We start from the raw sequence: 19,333 nt of genomic DNA on the forward strand, positions 1-19,333 counted from the left end.
GCCGGTGTGTCGGTAGCTCTTTGCGAACTCAGAGCCGGTTCCAGGATCTTCTTCCCTGTGGAACGCTTGACAGATGACGCTGCCCGTTACGTATCCTTTTCCTTCAGTGCACACTTTCAGCCGCGCGTTCACAGAGGGGCCGTGTCAACCACTTCAGTATGGCAGCCTGGTCCGGGCTCACTACTGTTCAACTCTTCTCTGCGGCACTCATTGCCCCGCTTTTGGCACTTAACGTGAATCTCCCAGAAAGTGCTTGCATAGCTGCGAGTACCACATACTTTATACACGCCGAATACATGCACAAGCAAAACTTTGTATCGCTTGTCCAGAGCAAGGTAAAATAAATGGCGTGTCCGGAATACACTCGTAGGCATATTGAGTATTGCCGAAACCACGCTAACATCATAGAACGTGGATTCAATAAACATAGACGTTTACGATGTATAGCAGTATTCCAATTCATAGAGTATATTCCGGAGAAAACGTGACAACTAATTCTGTCTCTTCTGTCCTCCAAACCTAGACTTCGCATGTTGGATTGGCCTCTAGCCGCTAACATACACCCATCCGATGCAGAGGCATCAGCAAGCAGGAACGGGCGTCACCCTTCAGTGCGGTGATTGCAATTTCGTTTCGGAGTAGGGCTTGCGTCACCAACCCCTTACACCATCTCTCATTTCCAACTGGTCTTGTTCTGTTTAACGGGACTCGTTTCGGTTTGTCGGAAGGAATTCCCCATGACGTACGTGTCGTGTCGGCACGGTCGGTTCTTGACCAAAGTGTGCTAGCTTTCACTCGACTCTGGCTCATTTCTTTGCGCACTCCCTCAGCTTTCGCAGACGACTTGGTACTGAGTCATCAAAACTGAATTCTGGACAAAGGCAAGAACTCAGGTGGTTTCAGCCGCTTGCGCAGACACTGCAAACTTCGGCACACTCTTCCGAACTCGCTTACATGACTGGCTGGCGCGTGATCACGGCGATCGACGAGGGGATTCCCACCAGTATTGTTCAATGAACCGCCACTGCAAGTGTTCCTTTCCCACGCAGAGCGCATTCTTTTGTCAGATTCGGGTCTTTCATTCCGTGCAAACGAGTTCGGTTTCTACTCGCGTGCGCTGCAGCTGTCTCCCGGCATTTGAGGTACCCTTCGCTTTCCAGACACGGCCAGGCACCGGTGGTCACTGCAGCGCTTTCCTTTTTTTCGTGCATGTTTTCGAGTTTTTCGATGGCAAACGATTCCGTCAAGCCTTCTTCTCATTTCGGCTTCTTTTTCGACAAGCTCAACCGTAGAATACAACGCGGTTTCCATGCGTCCGTTGCACCGTGGACGGGGTTTGCTTGTTACCCGGCTTTTCTTTCCTTTTCCCAGTCACATCGCTGCGACAGGCTCGCCGTGAAAAACTTCCGCCAGATCCGTCTTCCTCCCCGTAAAATTTGGGTTTCTTCTGCGGATTTTTCCCGTGTCATTTTGGCTGCAAGCATCATCGTTTCTTCCCTTTCGGCGTAGATACTGGTGGCGTGTTCAAAACAGCTCGACTGGCGTCTCAAGCGGCCACGTTGCCTCTTCTTGCATGTACAAACATACACGACTGGATTTGATTTCGATTACGGTTGCTATGTACGCTGTGTGCATGCGTGCATTACGTTTGTCTCATATACACGTCTGCATGGATGTCTGACACGTACAATCATGGATGTCGACTGGCTTTAAAGTCTTCCTCGTTCTCGCTGGCTGTAACGCCACCAGACCGCCCTCTTCAACATTTGCTTTCGACTGCGTTTGATATTTGTTTTCGTCCTCGCTTTGTCAGGTCTTGCTTCCATTTCATTTGGCATTCAAGTAGGGGGGTTCAAGCGCGAGGGTGTCCACGTGGAAGGAGGCCGAGACCACACCCGGCAACTTGGATGTAGAAGAAGGGAAGCTACGGTCTTCCCGTCTGTCCGTTTTACTTCGAGTCCGTCACTTTTTCTTCTTTTTCCGCTAAAAAACCATTTCGGACGTAGAGAGCGAGGAAGTTGCCTCGCCTGATCGGACATTTGTCGTCTCCGGCTCTGGTCACCGTCTGTGAAGGAGGAGACGATCGATTCCCTTCGCCCCGCGCTGCATTCGTTGCGGAGGCGAACAGAAGGACTTTTGCCTTCGTTTGCGTGTCGTCCCTTCCCGGAAGGTCTGACCCATCACTCGCGACTTCCTGTGCGCCCATCGGCCTTCATCTTGCCGGTCTTGCACATGCTGGCGGCGGTATAACTCCGTGTAGGACGCGCCGTTTCCAGAAGGCGTCTTGCCATCAATTTGCCTGGCTTCTTCTTGTGTTTCTCTCATTTTTGACCCCCAAGTGTCATGAAAGTTTCGATTACCATCGGAGGCCGCCATTTCCCCCTCCCGTCGACTCTTCTCTTTGCAGGCTCAGTGTTTTCGTTTGTCCGTGTTTTTTTAGGGAAACGCGCTTGTAGGAGAACTGAGAGACTCCCCCTCCGTGATTATCACCGCTTCTTCTCGTTCTTGGCCGCGGACGGCGATTTCCGTAGATAGTTTCGTGGGCACATTCTATCAGCTCGGCCGGCAGTTCTCTTCCCCGAGAAGCTGTCCACTCCGTGAAACAATGAATGCATTTTCCTTTTCCTGTCCTCTCTGCCGAGCGAAAAGAAGGTCTGGGGGGAGGACGCAGGAACGTGCGTGAGCATGGATCAGGCTGTCGCGTCTCTGGACCTTTTGTAGGGCCCTTCGCGAGGCATTTTTGCGGCGGCGCGGTGCAAATCCTCCTCCAGCGAATGCCTGCCGTGTTCCGCTGGGAGTCTTTTCAAGTTCCTCTAATCTTTATGTTGGCTCCCCGTCGGACTTCTATTGGAGTCCCCTCTTTTTGAGTCTGCGGGGCGGGTGCACACTTTTTGCGGGAGAAGCGAGGACGGACTTGCGCGAGTTCGTGCCTGCGCTCCCGTGCGAGGTGTCTGTACACTAGGCGGGTGTCGTCTCGGGGGTCTGTGAACCGCGCATTTTCGGCGGAAGACGTATCCTGCAGCTCTCCCGGCGCGGCAGGCGGCGGCGACCCCGCGTTTTTCGCAATGGAGCAGTGGAACCGAAAGTGGCGGACACTGTGGTGCTGGTCAAATGTGTACGTGGGCTGGAAAGTTTCGCAGGCGCGTGCGCGCGCGTTGCCCAAGGAGGAGCAAGCGGAGTTTTGGGAGCAGCGCCACGAGCATTTTGCGAACGTAATTTGGGAGAACATTAAGGAGTTGCGAGGATGGTGGGTGAAAGTCGGGCAGTTCATGAGCACGCGGAGCGACTTGCTTCCGCAGCAGTACATCCACCACCTGGTCAAGCTGCAAGACATGATGCCGACGTCGGACTTTGCCTCTATTCGTCAGACGATTGCAGACGAGCTGGGAGACGTGGACGAAATCTTTGAGCGGATCGACCCGGTCGCGCTGGCCTCCGCGTCGATCGGCCAGGTGCACCGGGCCTGGCTGAAGGATGGCTCCTCAGTCGTCGTCAAGGTTCAGCACGCAGACGTCGAGACGCTGCTGAGTCACGACATGCAGAACTTGAAGCAATTGTCCTGGGCGTTCGGCCTCCTCGAATCAGGGCTGAACTTCGCGCCGATTCTCGAGGAGTGGCAGAAGGCGGCGGCGAAGGAGCTCGACTTCCGGTACGAACTCGCGCACCAGTTGCGCGCGTACGAAGGCCTGCGGAAGTCCGGAATCGACGTGAAGATCCCGAAGCCCTACCCCGAGTTCACTGCAAAGAAAGTGATGGTCATGGAGTTCGTCAACGGATTCAAAATCACAGACACGGAGAAGCTCGACGCGCACAACGTCGACCGGCGCGAACTTATGTTCAAACTCTGCGACAGCTTCGCGTACCAAATTCACATCGACGGACTCTTCAACGGCGACCCGCATCCGGGGAACATCCTCGTTGAGGTGGACGCGGCGACGGGCGAAGCCACACCCATCATCCTTGACTGGGGCCTCGTCAAGGAGTTCGACGCCAAGGGCCAGCTCGCCTTTGCCAAGCTCGTCTACGCCGTGGCGTCGATGAACGTGATGGGGTTGATGGAGGCCTTTGAAGACATGGGCTTCAAGTTCAAGGAGGGCGCCGGGGCCGTCATCGATCCCGAGGTGTACATGGATGCGCTACGCATCGCTCTCCGGGATGGCGAGGTCGAAAAGGAGGAGACAGAGGCTCTGAAGAAGTCCGCGGGCGAGACGCTCGGTGCGGCGCAGAAGGCTGGACTGAACCGACAGAAACTGCAGGAGAAGAACCCCCTCGAGGACTGGCCGCGCGATATCATCTTCTTCGTACGCGTTGCCTCGCTCCTCCACGGACTTTGCGTCCAACTCAACGTCCACTTGCCCTTTCTGCAGATCATGGTCAAACGCGCTCAGGAGTGTCTCTTTGAGCGCTATGTCCCGCCATCGCCCCTCATCTACGTCAAGCGTCTCGGCAGCCAAAACACCGCCCGGCCCCGCACGGAGCTGGAGGGCCGCGTCCACCGCCTCCTCCGCAGTCTCTTCCAGCGCGGCCTCGTTCTCGGCTGCCAGGTCGCCGTCGTCAAAGACGGTGCCCTCCTCGTGGACGCATGCATCGGCAAGATGGGACCCGTCGACGCTCGCCCCGTGACCTCCGACAGTCTGTTCTGCGGATACTGCGTCTCGAAGGGCATCCTAACCACCGCGCTCCTCAAACTCGTCTCCGACGGCGAGGTCCAACTCGACGACCTCGTGTCTAACTGGTGGGACGGCTTCATTCGCTACGGCAAAAAAAACATCACCATTCGCCAGCTGCTCTCCCACAGAGCCGGCCTGCACCGCGCCCTGCCCGTGAATCTCACGCTCTCCAAGCTGACAGACTACGCCGCGATGATCGGCGTCATCGAGGACGCCGCCCCCGCGACAGTCCCGGGCCTCGTCGGCCGGTACGCCTACCTCACCTACGGCTGGGCAGTCAGTGAGTTGGTTGCGTCCGTTGCATGCACCCCCGTCGAGGACTTCATCCTTGACAAAATGCTCCGGCCGTTCGGCCTGGAGAACTCGATTTTCCTCCCCGTCCCCGAGGACGGCCTCTTCGGCGAGAAGCTCGAAGATTCAGACACACGAAACACCGCCCCGAAGGCAGACGATGCAAAGACTCTGACGCCCGCGGGGGCGGAGTCCGCGGCGCGGCCGAGCTCACGGGGCGCGCAGCACGAGGCGCCCAAAAATCCTGAGAAAGAACAAGGAGGTGGGGGGAGCCTCTCTGCAGCGTCGGCTGTTTCCGCGTTCTCCTCCTTCACCAAGAGCCTCGCGAGCGGGCAACAGCTGCTCACGGAGCGCCTGGGTCAGAGGTTCTTACGAAGGGAAGACTCAAGTGCCTCCGGCGCGAGGTCTCTCGACGGAGAGAGGAAGGGGGGAGACGAAGGCGGTTCCGAGCCGCAAGCTGGAACAGCGGAGGGAGATGCGAAGCAGAGAGAACAAGGTGGAGCAGCAGACAGCCGAGAAATGACCGTGCAAGGTCCACGACTGGAGTCTCCGCGCCCAAGGCCGTTGCGGCCCAGCGCCTGTTGCCAGGATGGGGATGCGTCCGAGGTCTGTGCCTCAGCCCCGTCGCCACCTGGAGACGGCGCGGCAGGCGGTGCTGCAGACGATGGACTCTTTCCAGCGGCTCGGTCTGCGCCGCTCTCCGCGTACGGCTCGCCCCTCGGCTCGCCCTGTGCACAAAGCGTGACTTTGGAGGGTGGCAGAGACTTCGAAGAGCTTGCCGTGCCCAAGAGAGAGCAGCCTCGCGACTCCAGTCCCGCTGCTTCACTGTTCTCACGGCGCGTCTCTGCCCTCGCGTCCTCGTTTCGCAGTCTTCTCCGATCCAGGCGACCCGGGAGCACCGAACAACCTGGCAAGAGCTTGTCGTGTGACGAGGGCGAGGCGAAGAGAGGCGTCGGTTGCGACGAGAAGGTGGAGAAGAAAAGCGAGCAAACAGTCGGAGGCGCGTCTGCGAAGTGGTGTACAGACAGGTCGCACACCTCGGAGAAAGCCGGGTGGGCGAGAGCGACAGGCTTGCGGGACAGAGCGACATCTGGTAAAAGCCGGAGCTTTTTTTTCAAGGCGAAAAGTGAGAAGCAGGGCAGAGGTCTGTCTGTGATTCTGCATGCGCCAGAGTCGCCAGCGTCCCCGGATGATGCGGAGGCAGGAAGCGTTCTCTTGTACCACGGCGATCCCGGGGGTGCGTCTCGGGAGGGGAGTCTCTCCGGAGAGCATGACGTTCAGGCTCCTCTCACAGATTCCAGAAAAGGGGACGAAGGCGCGCTAAAGAGGTACCGACGAGGCACCTCTGCATGCACCCTGGACTCGAGCGTCGCCTCCACGGCGACCAAGGCAGGGATATTGGAGGACGAGAGCGACCGACGCAGTGCGTACTACTCCGTCTCTTCAGAGGACTGCGAGAGCTGCTGCTGTACGTCTTCGCGGAGGCCCTCCTCAGACAGCAGAGCTGACGTTCTGTGTACGGAGCGTCCGGGCGACGAGTCAGCGTCAGGCAATAACGCCAGCACATCTTCGCTGCATGCAGAATTCAGCAGCCAAAGGGCGGAAGCGAAGGGGAACGAGGTCTCGCATTGCGGCGAGGTCCTCGACGCTCGTCTCGAGTTTTCGAGTGTCGACAGCGAAGGAAAGTCGAAGGCGTCTGACCCAGCAGGAGGCGCGACCGGAGGAGGGTCGCCGTGTCTCGGCCCATCTGCGTCGGATTCCGCCGCCTCCACGAGCACTGGCAAACAAATGCCAGCGTGCAAAACTCAAGACATACCCTCGACTTCATCTCCCTTTTCAGAGGAGCTTTCGTCTTCTCTTCCTTCGTCTCTGCGGTCGTCAGCGTCTTCGTTGTCCACGCAGAGGGTGAGTGCCGAGGGGCTCTCGAAGGAAGACACTCTGGAGACCCGCGCGCGGTTTCCGCCAAGTGTCTGTACAGTGACGGCGAAGACGCCGCTTTTCTGGCGCATCACGTCGGCGCGGCGGCGGATCTCGTTCGGCAATGTGACTCAGCAGGAAGTCATGGAGAAGCTGCAGGCGGCGAAGAAGTACGCGGAGGCTCAGTTTGGCGACAAGGACGCCGAGGAGCAGAAGGAGCTCGCGACCAACCGGGCGCGACAGAGACAACGCCTTCACAAGGAGCGAGCTCTGCGGAAGCTACGTCGAGCTCGACCTGCGGGCGCGGGGGGCGAGGTGTGGAGGCGAGAGGTGGAGGGTCGAGGGGGGGAACCAGTCTCGAGCGAGGCCGCACGGGCGTCGGACGCGGAACAAATGGCAAGAAACTCCAGGCGACGCAGTGGCGGACGCCGGAGACACGATGACTCGTCGGGGATGGGCCGGGCCGAGAGCGGAAACCGACTCGAGCGGCAGCGGCGTCGCTCGTCCGGTGAGGTCGACAGCGACGGCGTGAGTCCTCGTGAGAGACTCGGTGGGGAGGAATTAGTGCTCCGGCGTCGGAGAGGAGACGAGAAGATTAGCGGCGAGGGAAGAGAGTCGCGGCGAGACTTGCAGAGGGCGCGTCCCTCGGACCGTCGGGAGTCACAGAGACACTCGCCGTCGCTGAACGACTCCAAGATGCGGAATGAGGGTCGACAGCAGTCTCTGCTATCTCCGGCGACGGCTTTGTCTGTTCTCTCGTCTCGAGTGTCGTCGCGAAGAGGTTCTTCGTCGGGGAGGAGTTCCGGTTCCAGAGACGACGACTTCCCGCATCTTCCCTTCGGAGACAGCCTCTTGCTGTCCTCTCGGTCGCCGAGTCTCAGCGGCGAAGAGAAGGCCGCCGCTGGTGCCTTGGATAGTGGATTGCGGGCGCCTCAGCCGGCTGCGGCGCCTGTCTCTTTGTCGCCGCAGGTCCAGGGCGAGGCGCCGGTTCCGCGCGTCTCTGCGGTGGACTTGATCAGGAAGAAGCCGCATGTGATGGATCCGCTGCTGTACGACAGTCGACGCATCTTATGCAAGCGTGTGCCGCCCACGAACGGACGCTTCACTGCATGTGGACTCGCTCGGCTGTACGCGGCGATCGCGGCCGGGGAGCTTCTCGACGGCCCGACCTTGGAGGCGGCGCGGACGCCCGCGACCGTCGACGACAGTTTGGAGACGCTTCTGCTCACGGGGGGCGGCAGCCGCGTCTGGGGTCTCGGCTACCAGCTGTACGAGTGCTCAAAGGTCGACGCGAACCATCTGGCGCTGCCGCCCCCGCCCTCGCCCGGCAGCTTGATGCGACTCCGCGCCGCCCAGTCCTTCTCTCGGAGACAGTCGCTCCACCCTTCTTCGGCCGTCGCCGCTGCCCGATTCCTCAGATGTCAGTACTCCGGAGAGGCCCCAGCAGGAGGTGTCTCTCCAGTGGCTGCTGGATTTGCTGGAGCGAGTTCGACGGCGCCGACGGTCGGCCATTCGAGCAGTTTGGGGATCCAACCGCCACAGGAGGTCGGAAGAGACGCGCATGCAGAAGGAGGTGTCGTGGGGGCGCGGAGCCCGCGAGCCGGGGGGGTTGGAAGGCCGCGCATGCTGTCTCCGTGCAGAAGAGACGACAGGCGAACAGTCACCGGCTTCGGCCACGGTGACTTCGGCGGTAGCGTCGCTCTTTGCTTTCCAGAACTCAACCTCTCCATTGCCATCCTCGTCAACGACGTCCTCACAGGTCCTCAGGTGAGGGGTCGACGGACGAAGGGCAATATATGTGTAGAAAGGAGGGGAGGAGAGGGGGAAGGAGGAACGCGGGGAGAAGGTGAAGGAAGGAAGAGAATGGTGAGGGAAGAACATCAAGCAGGGGAGAGGAGAACATCGGTGTGTGGTCAAAGAAGAGGCCCGGAGACAAAGGGAAACCGAGGACGACGCGAAGAAAAGGCAGGGGCACGAGACGAACCGCCGCCTCTGGCCACCCCAGGCCGGACTGTTTAAAGCGTTTGTTTCCCCCGCTGCGTTGTTTTTTCCGTTCAGGCCTCGAGAGAAATCTTGGAGTTTCTTTTGAGGAAGTTCGGACTCGAACCCCGGTGGACGACTGCCGTCGATTTCGAGGAGGTTCTCGCCAACCTGACCCCGAAGCCGGAGCGGTCAAAGTGAAGAGATTTTTTCCAAGTGAAGCTTTCCTGTCTTATCAACGGACCTACGTCTGTACTCGTGTACACATACCTCGACACGTCAAAGTATCCACCTGTGTATGTACACGTGGGTACGCATGCTCACAAACCTCTACTCGTCTGTGTCTCTTTGTTCGTTTGTATCCCTGTCCTTTCCTCTCTCGGTGTAGATACACCTGTGCGTGTGTGAGGTTTGGGGGCTGAGTTTCCAGGGAAGATCCAAGCAGCTTGGTACACGCGTTTGCCCTCAGTGACAGTTGACGGGGTTTCTCAGAGTCTTCGTCTTTGAAGGGGCATTTCGAGCCTGTTCGCTCAGAGCAAAGCGTGCGAAGGTGGAGACGCTGAGGCGATCCCCCGTTTTGCTTCAATCTTTGATGATTTGGGGAAAATGAAGGAACCAGATCTGCATCTTTGCGCAGCTGCGTCTGGCGGGCATCCTTGCCGCATTTGAAGCGTCAAGGAGCTCCATGAAACTGCGTTTTTCCGTGCACGCAGCGACATAGAGACCCGCATATATATATATATATATATATATATATATATGTATATATATATATATATATGTATATATATATATATGTATATATGTATATATATATATATATATATGAGGGATAGGAGCCGGCGACGTGGCATTTTCCGTTGTAGCTCGGACTCCTGCTTGCATGGACGAGGTCAATTTGGGTGGAGTTCTGCTCCAGGTGTTTGAGACACTTAAGTGGAGCTGGGGACTGGTATCAGGTGTCCAGTTCGCGAGCTGTTCGGATCTCTCTCTTCCGGGCTTCTCTTGACACCCTGGGTGAAGCTCTGCCCCCAAAGTCACAGAAACTCGCCTTTTCAGCAGCCGTCCTTTTTGCCATGGGATGCCGTTTTTTACGTTTTCAAAGTAGGCCCACGGCGAGTGCTGAACCGAGAGAGAAGGGACGCAACTCACTTCACAGTCGAGCCCCCCAAAACATATCGAGATGCTGAGTTCTCGGAAAGAACATGCGCTCCCCTGATGATCGGGTGTACGTACACCTGAACTTGAAGTAGAAGGGGCACGGAAGGCTGGAGGGAGAGAAAAAGGTGACTCTCCGTTTCCTGAAACTCAATCGTTTTTGAGATCCGCAGTTCTGCTGCAACTGGCATCCCCTTACGTTGCTTCGGTCACACGGCGAAGCCAAAAGGTGCTTCTTTCGACTTCCGAGGTGTCTAGACACCTCGCGACAAAGACACGCAGCTCTCTGGAACGCAAAAGGTCGGCTCGCAGGCCCACACGGGCGATTTCATTTTCGTTTTCTGGAGCGCGTTCCGCGAAGAAACTCAAGTGTTGTCCCTAGGAAGGAACTGAGCACCTTTTCCCCCATCACGAGTTGTTCGGGTGCGTTTGCTAGCGCTCAACATTCAGTTCGACAAGTGGCAACAGGATGGGAATGTAGGATGAAGCTGTACTTACACACTTCTACCAGGGAACTGTTGCCTTCGAGAACGAGTAAACCAGGCATCCAACTCTTAAAAGGGTACTCAGTTAGGATGAGGTTTGATATGCTGACGCAGCCTGTCTGTTCTGAATTCGGTACTCACATCCAAGCGGAGGTTAAATGACTACAGAAAACTTGACCGATGTGGAGTCACCTCCACGCCGTTACCCTTTTTCGTTGGATTCATCTTCTCACAATCATTCGTCTCGTGGTAACACTTCCCTTTCTACCGTCGCCGGGACCCAACCCCGTGAATCTTGTGGCTGGAGAGGCCTCAGCCTCTAGCGCATCTGCACTTCCAAAGACGCACTCGGCAACGATGCGACAGCCACAGACGCACGACGCTGATCAACCAACAGGGATTTCCCTACCTTTCGACCGCCACAATACAGCTAACGCTTGCACGTTACTACGCCGGGAGAAGCAGTGGGGACACTGCCCGTTGCTAGCAACAGGCATTCGTGAAGAAAACGGCGAATCCGCAACAGTTTAAATTATCGTTTTTTTCTCTTTTCACGTTCAGACATTTAGAGCGCGGCCACATGCAGGATTCAGTCCACATCCACGCGTACGAAGCTTTTCCTACACAAAAATGGCGGAAGTCTGACAGTTCAACCCTCAATTACATCTCCCTTCAGTGAATTAGGCCTAGAGGTGATCTTCTGTGCGAACAGGTCTCGAATCATGATGTCTTGTCGTTTGCAACAATCTCGTACCTAGGCTACTGAATACGACTCCAGTTGTGAGATGCAGACAGTCACGTTCTTCATGATCGCCGGAGTCGGGACAAGAAGGCCTCTCGCGGCACCTAACGAAGAGCCGTAAAGAGACTTTCCTCTCGTTCGCGAGAAGAAAAAAAGAGTTGGATTGGTGTGCGTGTGTGGTTTTTTAAAGAAGACCGCGTTCCCGGGTCGAATCACTTTTTTCGCATTCCCTCTTTCCTGCAACCTCCGTCCACGCCCCAGGCGCGCAGTGTGCATCTACCACAGACCTCCGAAGCAAACACTTCAACGGAGACCCCCCGTTCTCTCCAGGTTGCTCGGGAGGTACAATTAGAGAAGTGCAACGCAGCCAAGCAAAAAGCTCTCCGCCACCCATTCTTTCTCCCCAGCGAGGCAAACGCGAAGACAACGACGCGCACGCAGAGTCGCCGAGAGTGTCGCGACTGCCTTCGTAGCGAGAAGAAAGCTCGACGACGCAAACTCTCGAGCGATTCACGTTCTAAGGGGGAACTCTTCGTTCAGAAGGACGACACAGAGGTGGGCTTGTGACCTGAAACGCGTCCGCATATCATCGAGCAGGAGCTTCTTTGCCAAGAAGAAGAACCGCACCTGCCTGCTGTCTCACATTTTCGCTTTCTCTCTGGAGTCGACTCTACGCCTGAGGACTCCGACCCAAACCTGCATATTTGTCTGTGCGGTCTGCCTGGAAGAAAGAGGCTCTCGCTTCCCTCTGACACTCGGCGCTTCCGAAAAACGTTTTCTCCGAAATCTTGAAACGACTTTTTCACTTGTTTAACGACGGCTTCTCTCGCAACAGACTTCTTCGAGGCGTCCGTCTTCATCCGTCTTCAAAGAGATCTTTCTTAGAGAACCCAGGCGACGAAGACGACGAAGACGACGGCGCCAGCGACCAGACAGTAGAGCATCTTGGACTTGACCCACATGATTCGCCGGACGCGTCTGGAAGTCGAGGCGAAGACGCGCGTGTGGCCAGAGAGGGAAGACGTCTTCTGCTCCAGCGCGTCCAGAGAAGCTGAAGAAGAGTAAAGTAAACGCAAATTGTCTTCCAACAAGATATTCAGGGACTCCACGCGCGCCGCCACAGTCGCCAGTTGAGGCAGAGCGATACTCGGCGCAGCGGGACAGGAAGAACGCGTCGAGGTCCTCGGAGAGGAAGACGCACTCGAAGCAGACGGAACGGGCGAGCTGGCAGCGTCGCACGAAGGCTTCACAGCAGACGACCTAGAACGACACAGAAAACGAACAGGCAGAGAAGGAATCGGAGAAGACGACGACGAAGAAGAGGAAGGAGAAGAGGAAGACGAAGAGGAAGAAGGAAGTTCTTTCCCTCCGGAGTCTCCCGGGTCAGCTGGTCCCGGTGCAGAACGCAGTGCAGGCGAAGAGGCGCGCAGCGCATCCTCGCGATCGTCACACGACGTAGCGGGAGACAATGTTGGCCTTAGCCTTAAGGCCCCAGGATCAGACGAATCGCGAGGAGGGGGGGAGGAAGACAGCTGGAGTCGCAAGTGACAGAGCAACTGCGGGTCTGGTAGAATCAACAACAGATGCAGAAAGTTCTCCAGGGCGCGACGAACTCTGAAAAACAAAGAAGACACACAGGATCTCTTAAACCGCACGGCGAGTACATCCGCTCTCGGATCCCACCTCTCGGTGCGCAAATAAAAACCTCCTAACTCTGGAACGGAACAGTTTCATGTTGCTTTGATGCAGACGCCGGTCAGCCGTCTCTCCAAGTATCTTTACCTATGTGGATCGCCAGATCTGTGTTCTTCTCTCCCTGCCAACCAGACAATCTATCTCTCTTACAATATCTAGTTCACACCTCTATCTGCCAGTTTCTATCCGTCGATCTGCAGCTCGTTCCATCCAGCTGCCTACCTGAATCTACCAACCTCCTTCAGCATATCTATTTCAGCCTATCTATCTATCTATCTGTCTGGATCTATCTATCTCTGCGTATGTCACTCTCTCTATATATTTGTCTACTTGAACGCCTCTATATCAATCTGTTTGAGTCTGCCTCTCTCTACGTTTATCTTTCTAAATCTGTCTCTAGCAATTTCTATCATTCCGCGCACACCTAAAACGCCTTATCACGGGAGTCGCGAACAGGGAAAAACTCGAACCGCCTCAGTCAGTCATGTCGACAGCCATGAACAGCACTGCCGCAGATCTTTTTTCGCGGAAATCTCGTCCTCTGCAACTAACTTTTTCTGTCGGCTGTCGCGCGACCTCGTTCCGTTTGTATCCGATTCTCGAGCCGCTGGCGCCCGGCTTCTCTCTGTCAGCCTCTGCTTCTCGCCGGAACTCCACGAGCTGTTGCTTCTCGAAGAAACGCCCCTCTCGCCACACGAACCCCCGGAACAACATCGCAACCGCGAAGAATCTTCTTCGTCTTCTCCTCCTCTCTCGTCTAGTCTTTCTTTTTCTAGTCTTTCCTTCGGTTCGTGGCGGGCGCCGCTTTCTTGCTCGAGGGTCTCGACTTCTTGGTGGACCAGCTGCAAAAGTTCGTAGGCGACGCGAGCGGGGAAACGGCGAGAGTCAGTGACTGCGACACACAGACGCATGCGCCAAGGCGAGGCTTGCTTTGTCTCGCTGACCAGTTGCGGAGAAAGAGAAGAATCCCCTGATGCTCCGTCTTGAAGCATGCAGAAAACGGTCCCCGGCTCCCACCGCAGCTGCTGACGGCAGAGTCTTCGTCGCACCTCGTCGAAGTCCTCGAGAGAGCTCGGGGCTGACAGGCGCGCCTGCAGAAACAGCGAGGAAGAAACGCTCTGGAAAGAGGCCATTTACTTGTTCGAGCAGAGGTCTCTTTCGCCGTATAAAACCTTCTGTTTGCGGCGTCACACGAGTCTTTTCAACGCGAGAGACACTGAGGATGCTGCAGAAAAGGAGACGCGAGAACGCAGGGGCGCCGAGAGAGACACTAGGAGCCGGCGACAGACAGGAGTCTCGTGTAATCAGACTTGCGAGTTTTCTTCCACGACTCTGTTGCTTCCGCTTCGCCTTTTTCGACTTGGGTCGTCTGTCTCGGAGACTCGCTCCGGCGGCGACTCCTACCCCAACGCACATGGAGCGAGAGACAGATGGCCTCCCAGCGACGTCACGACGTCGAAAGGAAGACACGAGACAGCATTTCCGCGCGAGAAAAACAGATACGCGTCTCCCCTGGATATATATCTCACGCGTTTTCGCCTTTTTTTCCGACTATATGCATGGGTTTCTCGCACATGAACACTCGACACAGAGCCGCCTCCTCCACGTCCCCCAGAGCCCCTCCTGGAGTGTATCTACACCTGGTAGGTCGCGGCGAGACGGTGGAGAACGCCTTCGACCGCCGGTCGCTGAGCTCGGCCGAGTCGCCAGGCGACGGCCTTCTTGTCTGTTCCGTTGGCCGTCAGGTCGAAGACAGCGAAGCACCGCAGAGAAGGAGCGGCAGGAAATGGTGAAGAGGAAGCGGACGAGGAAGAGAGTGGCGAACGAGTTTCAGGCTTCTGAGTGAGAGGAGGGGAACACGGGGAGGACGGTTGAGTGAGAGCAGCTCCCCCGAACAGAGAGGCGGGCGTCAGAGAAGACAGAGAAGAAAACAGAGAGGAGGACTCGCGGTCAGACGCGCCAGAAACATGGGGGAAACAGGCACTCTTCTCTCGATCGCGCATCCCCCCTCGCGAGCGAGGAGTGCAGGAAAGGCGGCGCATCGTGAGGGAGAGAACTCAACGCGAGCAGAGAAGTTCTATTCGGTGAAGCGAGGCCCTCCAGAGCGGAACGAGAAGTCCACCTCGCAGTGCATGTACGTACATGTACGCATATATCCACGCCTGCACATAGTTTGCGGCAATCCTAGTACATATATTATTCTAGAGTCCCGAGAAGACAAAGCAAGAAAAGGAGGCAGAGGAAGAAAGCAGAAAAAAGGAGGCAGAGGAAGAAAGAGGCGACCACAAGAACGGCGCCTGACTGCGGACGAGACGCACTGAGGCCTCTGAAGTGTCAGCAGGAGACGATGCGAAGAGGACGGCGCGAGGACAAAGGAAGGGAAAAGCGAAATGAGAGAATCAGCGAAGAACGCAACTACGAAAAAACGCGCGGGTCTCCAGAGCGACAGCCCTCGAACAAGAGAGGTGCTTTTAGAGTCTACTGTTGGGGAGGAACAGCCAAGTCCACGGTTAGCTATTTGAAGACGTTTTCTGTGTTAGACACTATGGAGACTCGTGACAGCAGCAAAGTAGTACGGACAAGAATTCAGTCCCAAAAAAACAACGAGCCTTTGAGACGAGCGACACCGCGCCGCACCGAAGAACGGACATACTCTGGACGTCGTTTCTCCCAAGTGTGCGTGCCCCTTCGCTGAAGAGAAGCGGGAGCGAGAAAGAGGCAAAGGATACGAAAAAACAGCAAGGAAAGAGGATGAAATTGCGGCCAGACTTGGACGGAAAGGTCAGAGGCGACCCGCGATCGCATCTCTGTGGAGAGCCGTGAGGCGGCATGCGGAGAGGGAGTCCTCGTCCGACTTTTAGCTCGTGCTCGCCTTCTCTGCCTTCCGGTGAAGTTTGTTTCTGAAGCCAAGCAAACCCCAGTTTCTGTATTTCCAACGAAGGAAAGGAGGTTTCAGTTGCGCGGAAAAGCGCTTGCGGAACCGCCGCGTTCTGGTGGGTGTCTCAAATATACCTGAGCCTGAGAAGAGAGGACTCGCTGCATGCACTGCAGGCACAGCGTCCGGCGTGTAGAAAAGGAAAAGCTTCGTTGTTTCTCGCGATTTCGGCATCATTTTCACCGCTTGACGGCTCCGCTTCTCCTTTTTTCGACCCCCGAAGTGGTTGTTTCTCCATACTGGCTGGTGTTTTGTTTCGATCCGCCGCCTCGACGGCCTCGCGGCGACGGTCTTGGTAGGCGACATCCTGTGCTGCAGCAGGAGGTTCAGGTCGTTTCGGGCCGTGAAAGATGTTTGTTCCTGCGTGAAAGTTTCTTTTCTTTCCGAGTACTCGTCTCGTGCATCCACGTTCGTCTTCTTCTCTGCGCAGGCTTCACCCTTCCGCTTCGCCGTTCCACGCGCATGCAGCCGTGATTCTTCCCGCAGCCTACCGGGGAAAGCCTCGTTCGAATCGGCCCTTGAAAAACGCTGCAAGTTGCCCAGCGCGCTGGAGAGCCTTTTCTTCTTTCTTCCTGTCCGTTATTGTTTCTCGTCGGTTCCTTGCGCGCGCCTCGTCGCTCGCACTCCTCTGCGGGGCCTCTGGCTGTGCCGCAGCGCTCCGTCGCGCCGCGTTTCGGTTCCTGTTCGAGACAAGATGCCGAAGATCCGAACACTCGGCCGCAACAAAAAGCCTCCTGAGGGTTGGGAGTTGATTGAGACGACCTTGCTCGAGTTGAATCGCAAAATGCGAGAAGCCGAGCTCGAGCCTCACGAGGGAAAGCGAAAGTGTGAATCTGCCTGGCCGATCTTCAAGCTCCACCACCAGCGGTCCAGATACATTTACGACTGCTACTACAAACGGAAGGCCATCTCCAGTACGTCTTCCTCGATTTCTATACACGACTTTATATATATATATATATATGTTTCTGCTCGTGCAGCACATCTGCATGCACCTTCATACACAGACTTCATTCTTCTACTTTTTTATTTATCTATCTATATCTATATCTATATATATATATATATATATATATATCTGTCTTTCTGTCTATCATTCTATATCAATCTATCTATATCTATGCCTTTTCCTCCACCTTTCTATACCTATCTACCTGTCTATCAATCTCCATATCTCTATGCAGGATCATCGCAATCCGCGTAATGTCACACTCAGGTGCAGGCGCGAGAGGGTCTCTGTTGCGAGAGGGAAATTTGTGTTGAAGAGAAGCGTTGCGGGGACGGGGATTGGTGGACATTTTTGATGTTGGCGGCTGTGAATCTGTAGCTTTTGGAGACTCTCTCATGCGGCTTCTCAGATGATGTGGGTCTTGTAGGTGTCTTTCCTTTTCTATGTTTCGCTTTCGATATTTCTTCCCTTCTTTAGATTTTTCGTTTTTCTAGGAGCCGTTTGAGTCCTTCGCAATCCCTTTTGTGGAGATCCTCTGTTTCTGTCCGGGCGCCCGCGCATCTCTGTCAGGTCGCCAGTTCTTCTCTCTGTCTCTCTCTTTCTAAGTCGGCGAGAAGGTCTCTTTCGCTAGCTCGTGACCGCAGTCTCGCGTTTCTGTTTCCCCTCTCTTCTGTTCCTCGCATGCTTTTCGCCGCGCGCTCGACGACTTTTTCAAGACTTCTGTCGTGACTTCGAGAAAGGGAGCCTCCGTTGGTCCCTGGGTCGCCTAGCCAGGGATCTGCTTTGCTCATGTTTCGGCGGCAATCTTCTCGCTTGCCCACACTCGCCTGCTTTCTTCTTCAGAGGAACTGTATGAGTACTGCCTCCGAGAAGGATACGCGGATGCCAAGCTCATCGCGAAGTGGAAGAAGGCCGGGTACGAGAAACTCTGCTGTCTTCGCTGCATTCAGGCAGGCGATCAAAACTTCTCGACGACATGCATCTGTCGCGTCCCCAAAAACTGTCTCGCCGACAACCAACAGGTAAAGATCCACGTTTCTCGCATGCCTCGCAGAAAACCTTGACAAAGGCGTTCGCACATTCCTATATACAACAAATATATTTTTGTGTTTGCAGCTGTACTTGGGGCTGGGTCATGTATTTCTCACATCTGAGCGGAACGTTTTTTTGCGTGTTTTCCGGTCTGCTGCATGCACATGCACCCATCTCCTTTTTTTAAGTATGTATGCATGCATGTCGGTAGGTGGATTGAGATGTCTGCGTGCCTGTATCTCGATTCTTCATGTGACGTCTGTAGAAGACTAACGCGTTTTCTGGAAAATGCGTAGGCAGCAAACTCAAATAGCGATGCAGGTGTGGAGGAAGAGGCGAAAGACCTGCACGATTCACCCGTCTGTTGGACAGACTTGCGAGAGCGTTGAAGGGCGGCTGAGGCGAGGCTCGGCTTATAGACGAGTTGCGTGCTGTTCGCAGAACATCCAGTGCGTCCACTGCGGGTGCAGAGGCTGTGCGAGTGGCGACTGAGTGCCTTGGCGGCTCCTTGCGTCTGCGAACGTCTTTCTTCGCTTCTGTCTAGTGGGCCAGCCTCCTCCAGTCCCTGTCTTCTTCAGAGAAGATGGAAAAAACGCGTTTTTCCAACAGGAGCTGGAAACGCCCCGCCTCTTCAGAAGATCAACAGCAGAGAAGAAGCTGTAAAAAAGGAACTGTCGGGAGTTCTGAAGAGACACTGGCCGCTTCAACGCGTTTTCGAAAGAAGAAACGCGACTAGGAAGACCCAAAAAGACGTTTCCTCTTTTCTTCCGTGTGTTTTCTCTGGGCTCACCAGCTGTCCGGCAGAGGCGGGAGAACGCCTCCAGCTCTCCAGAAGTCTGTTTTTTGTGCGAAGGGAAGAAGACCTTCTTCCGTGAGGGAAGAAAGAAGAGGTCTCAGCGAGCCGGAACTGTGCAAATGCATGCGTCTTTTCTCGCTCTGAATCGTCGAGAGAAGAAGTAACTTTCCTGGACTTCTCTCTGGACGCAATCTCACACTCTTTGTCGATCTCCCGTCCTCACGTAACTCTCTCTCGTTACCCTGGCAGTCTGTGTGCCTTGCAAACGCGAACTGCTTGCCACTGTTGAACATGTATGCCGAGAAATCCTCTTTGTTGTGCGTGTAACGACACTTGATATGGATATCCGTCAACGGATCGGATAAAGAGAACCATTTGAAGAAACGTCACCGGAATCGACAGGCTCTGCAACGCCTGGCATATGCGGTTGTCTCTTTCGTGCTCCGCCCCCTCCTTTCCTCTGGTGAGTTCTCTTTTCTCTTTTGCTCTGTCTCTTGTTCTCCCGCCGTTGAACACTGTGTGACTTCCAGTGATTGAGCGGTTCTGCTCCTGACTGCTCGTTCCTCGACTTTCTCTTTCGGCTGCTTCTGTCTAGCACAGTCGCGGGTCTGTCGCCGTGCGGTTCTCACTGGAGACGGCGCCTTCGTTCGTGTTCACTTTTTTTCGTTTCCTCCCCTTGTCTC

General features: G+C 55.6%; 3 protein-coding genes across 3 annotated transcripts; 2 read left to right on the forward strand and 1 right to left on the reverse strand.

Annotated features, from left to right (window-relative positions):
- The first annotated feature begins 1,092 nt into the window (after nucleotides 1–1,092).
- On the forward strand, nucleotides 1,093–10,711 carry TGME49_246600 (ABC1 family protein). The gene is made up of 2 exons (XM_002367007.2): nucleotides 1,093–8,645; nucleotides 8,937–10,711. Exons 1-2 carry the CDS (start codon nucleotides 3,066–3,068, stop codon nucleotides 9,057–9,059), a joined length of 5,703 nt encoding a protein of 1,900 aa, XP_002367048.1. The 5' UTR covers nucleotides 1,093–3,065; the 3' UTR covers nucleotides 9,060–10,711.
- TGME49_246610 (hypothetical protein) lies at nucleotides 9,695–15,893 on the reverse strand. Its single transcript, XM_018780790.1, has 3 exons — nucleotides 14,579–15,893; nucleotides 13,491–14,029; nucleotides 9,695–12,857 (listed from the first exon to the last, which is right to left on the reverse strand). Exons 1-3 carry the CDS (start codon nucleotides 14,978–14,980, stop codon nucleotides 12,125–12,127), a joined length of 1,674 nt encoding a protein of 557 aa, XP_018634928.1. The 5' UTR covers nucleotides 14,981–15,893; the 3' UTR covers nucleotides 9,695–12,124.
- Nucleotides 15,894–16,021: 128 nt separating this feature from the next.
- TGME49_246620 (G10 family protein) lies at nucleotides 16,022–19,323 on the forward strand. Its single transcript, XM_018780791.1, has 3 exons — nucleotides 16,022–16,787; nucleotides 17,666–17,844; nucleotides 18,120–19,323. Exons 1-3 carry the CDS (start codon nucleotides 16,568–16,570, stop codon nucleotides 18,165–18,167), a joined length of 447 nt encoding a protein of 148 aa, XP_018634929.1. The 5' UTR covers nucleotides 16,022–16,567; the 3' UTR covers nucleotides 18,168–19,323.
- The last annotated feature ends 10 nt before the right edge of the window (nucleotides 19,324–19,333 follow it).

Source organism: Toxoplasma gondii, chromosome XII (assembly GCF_000006565.2).
Source record: "Toxoplasma gondii ME49 chromosome XII, whole genome shotgun sequence".
Classification (NCBI taxonomy): domain Eukaryota; phylum Apicomplexa; class Conoidasida; order Eucoccidiorida; family Sarcocystidae; genus Toxoplasma; species Toxoplasma gondii.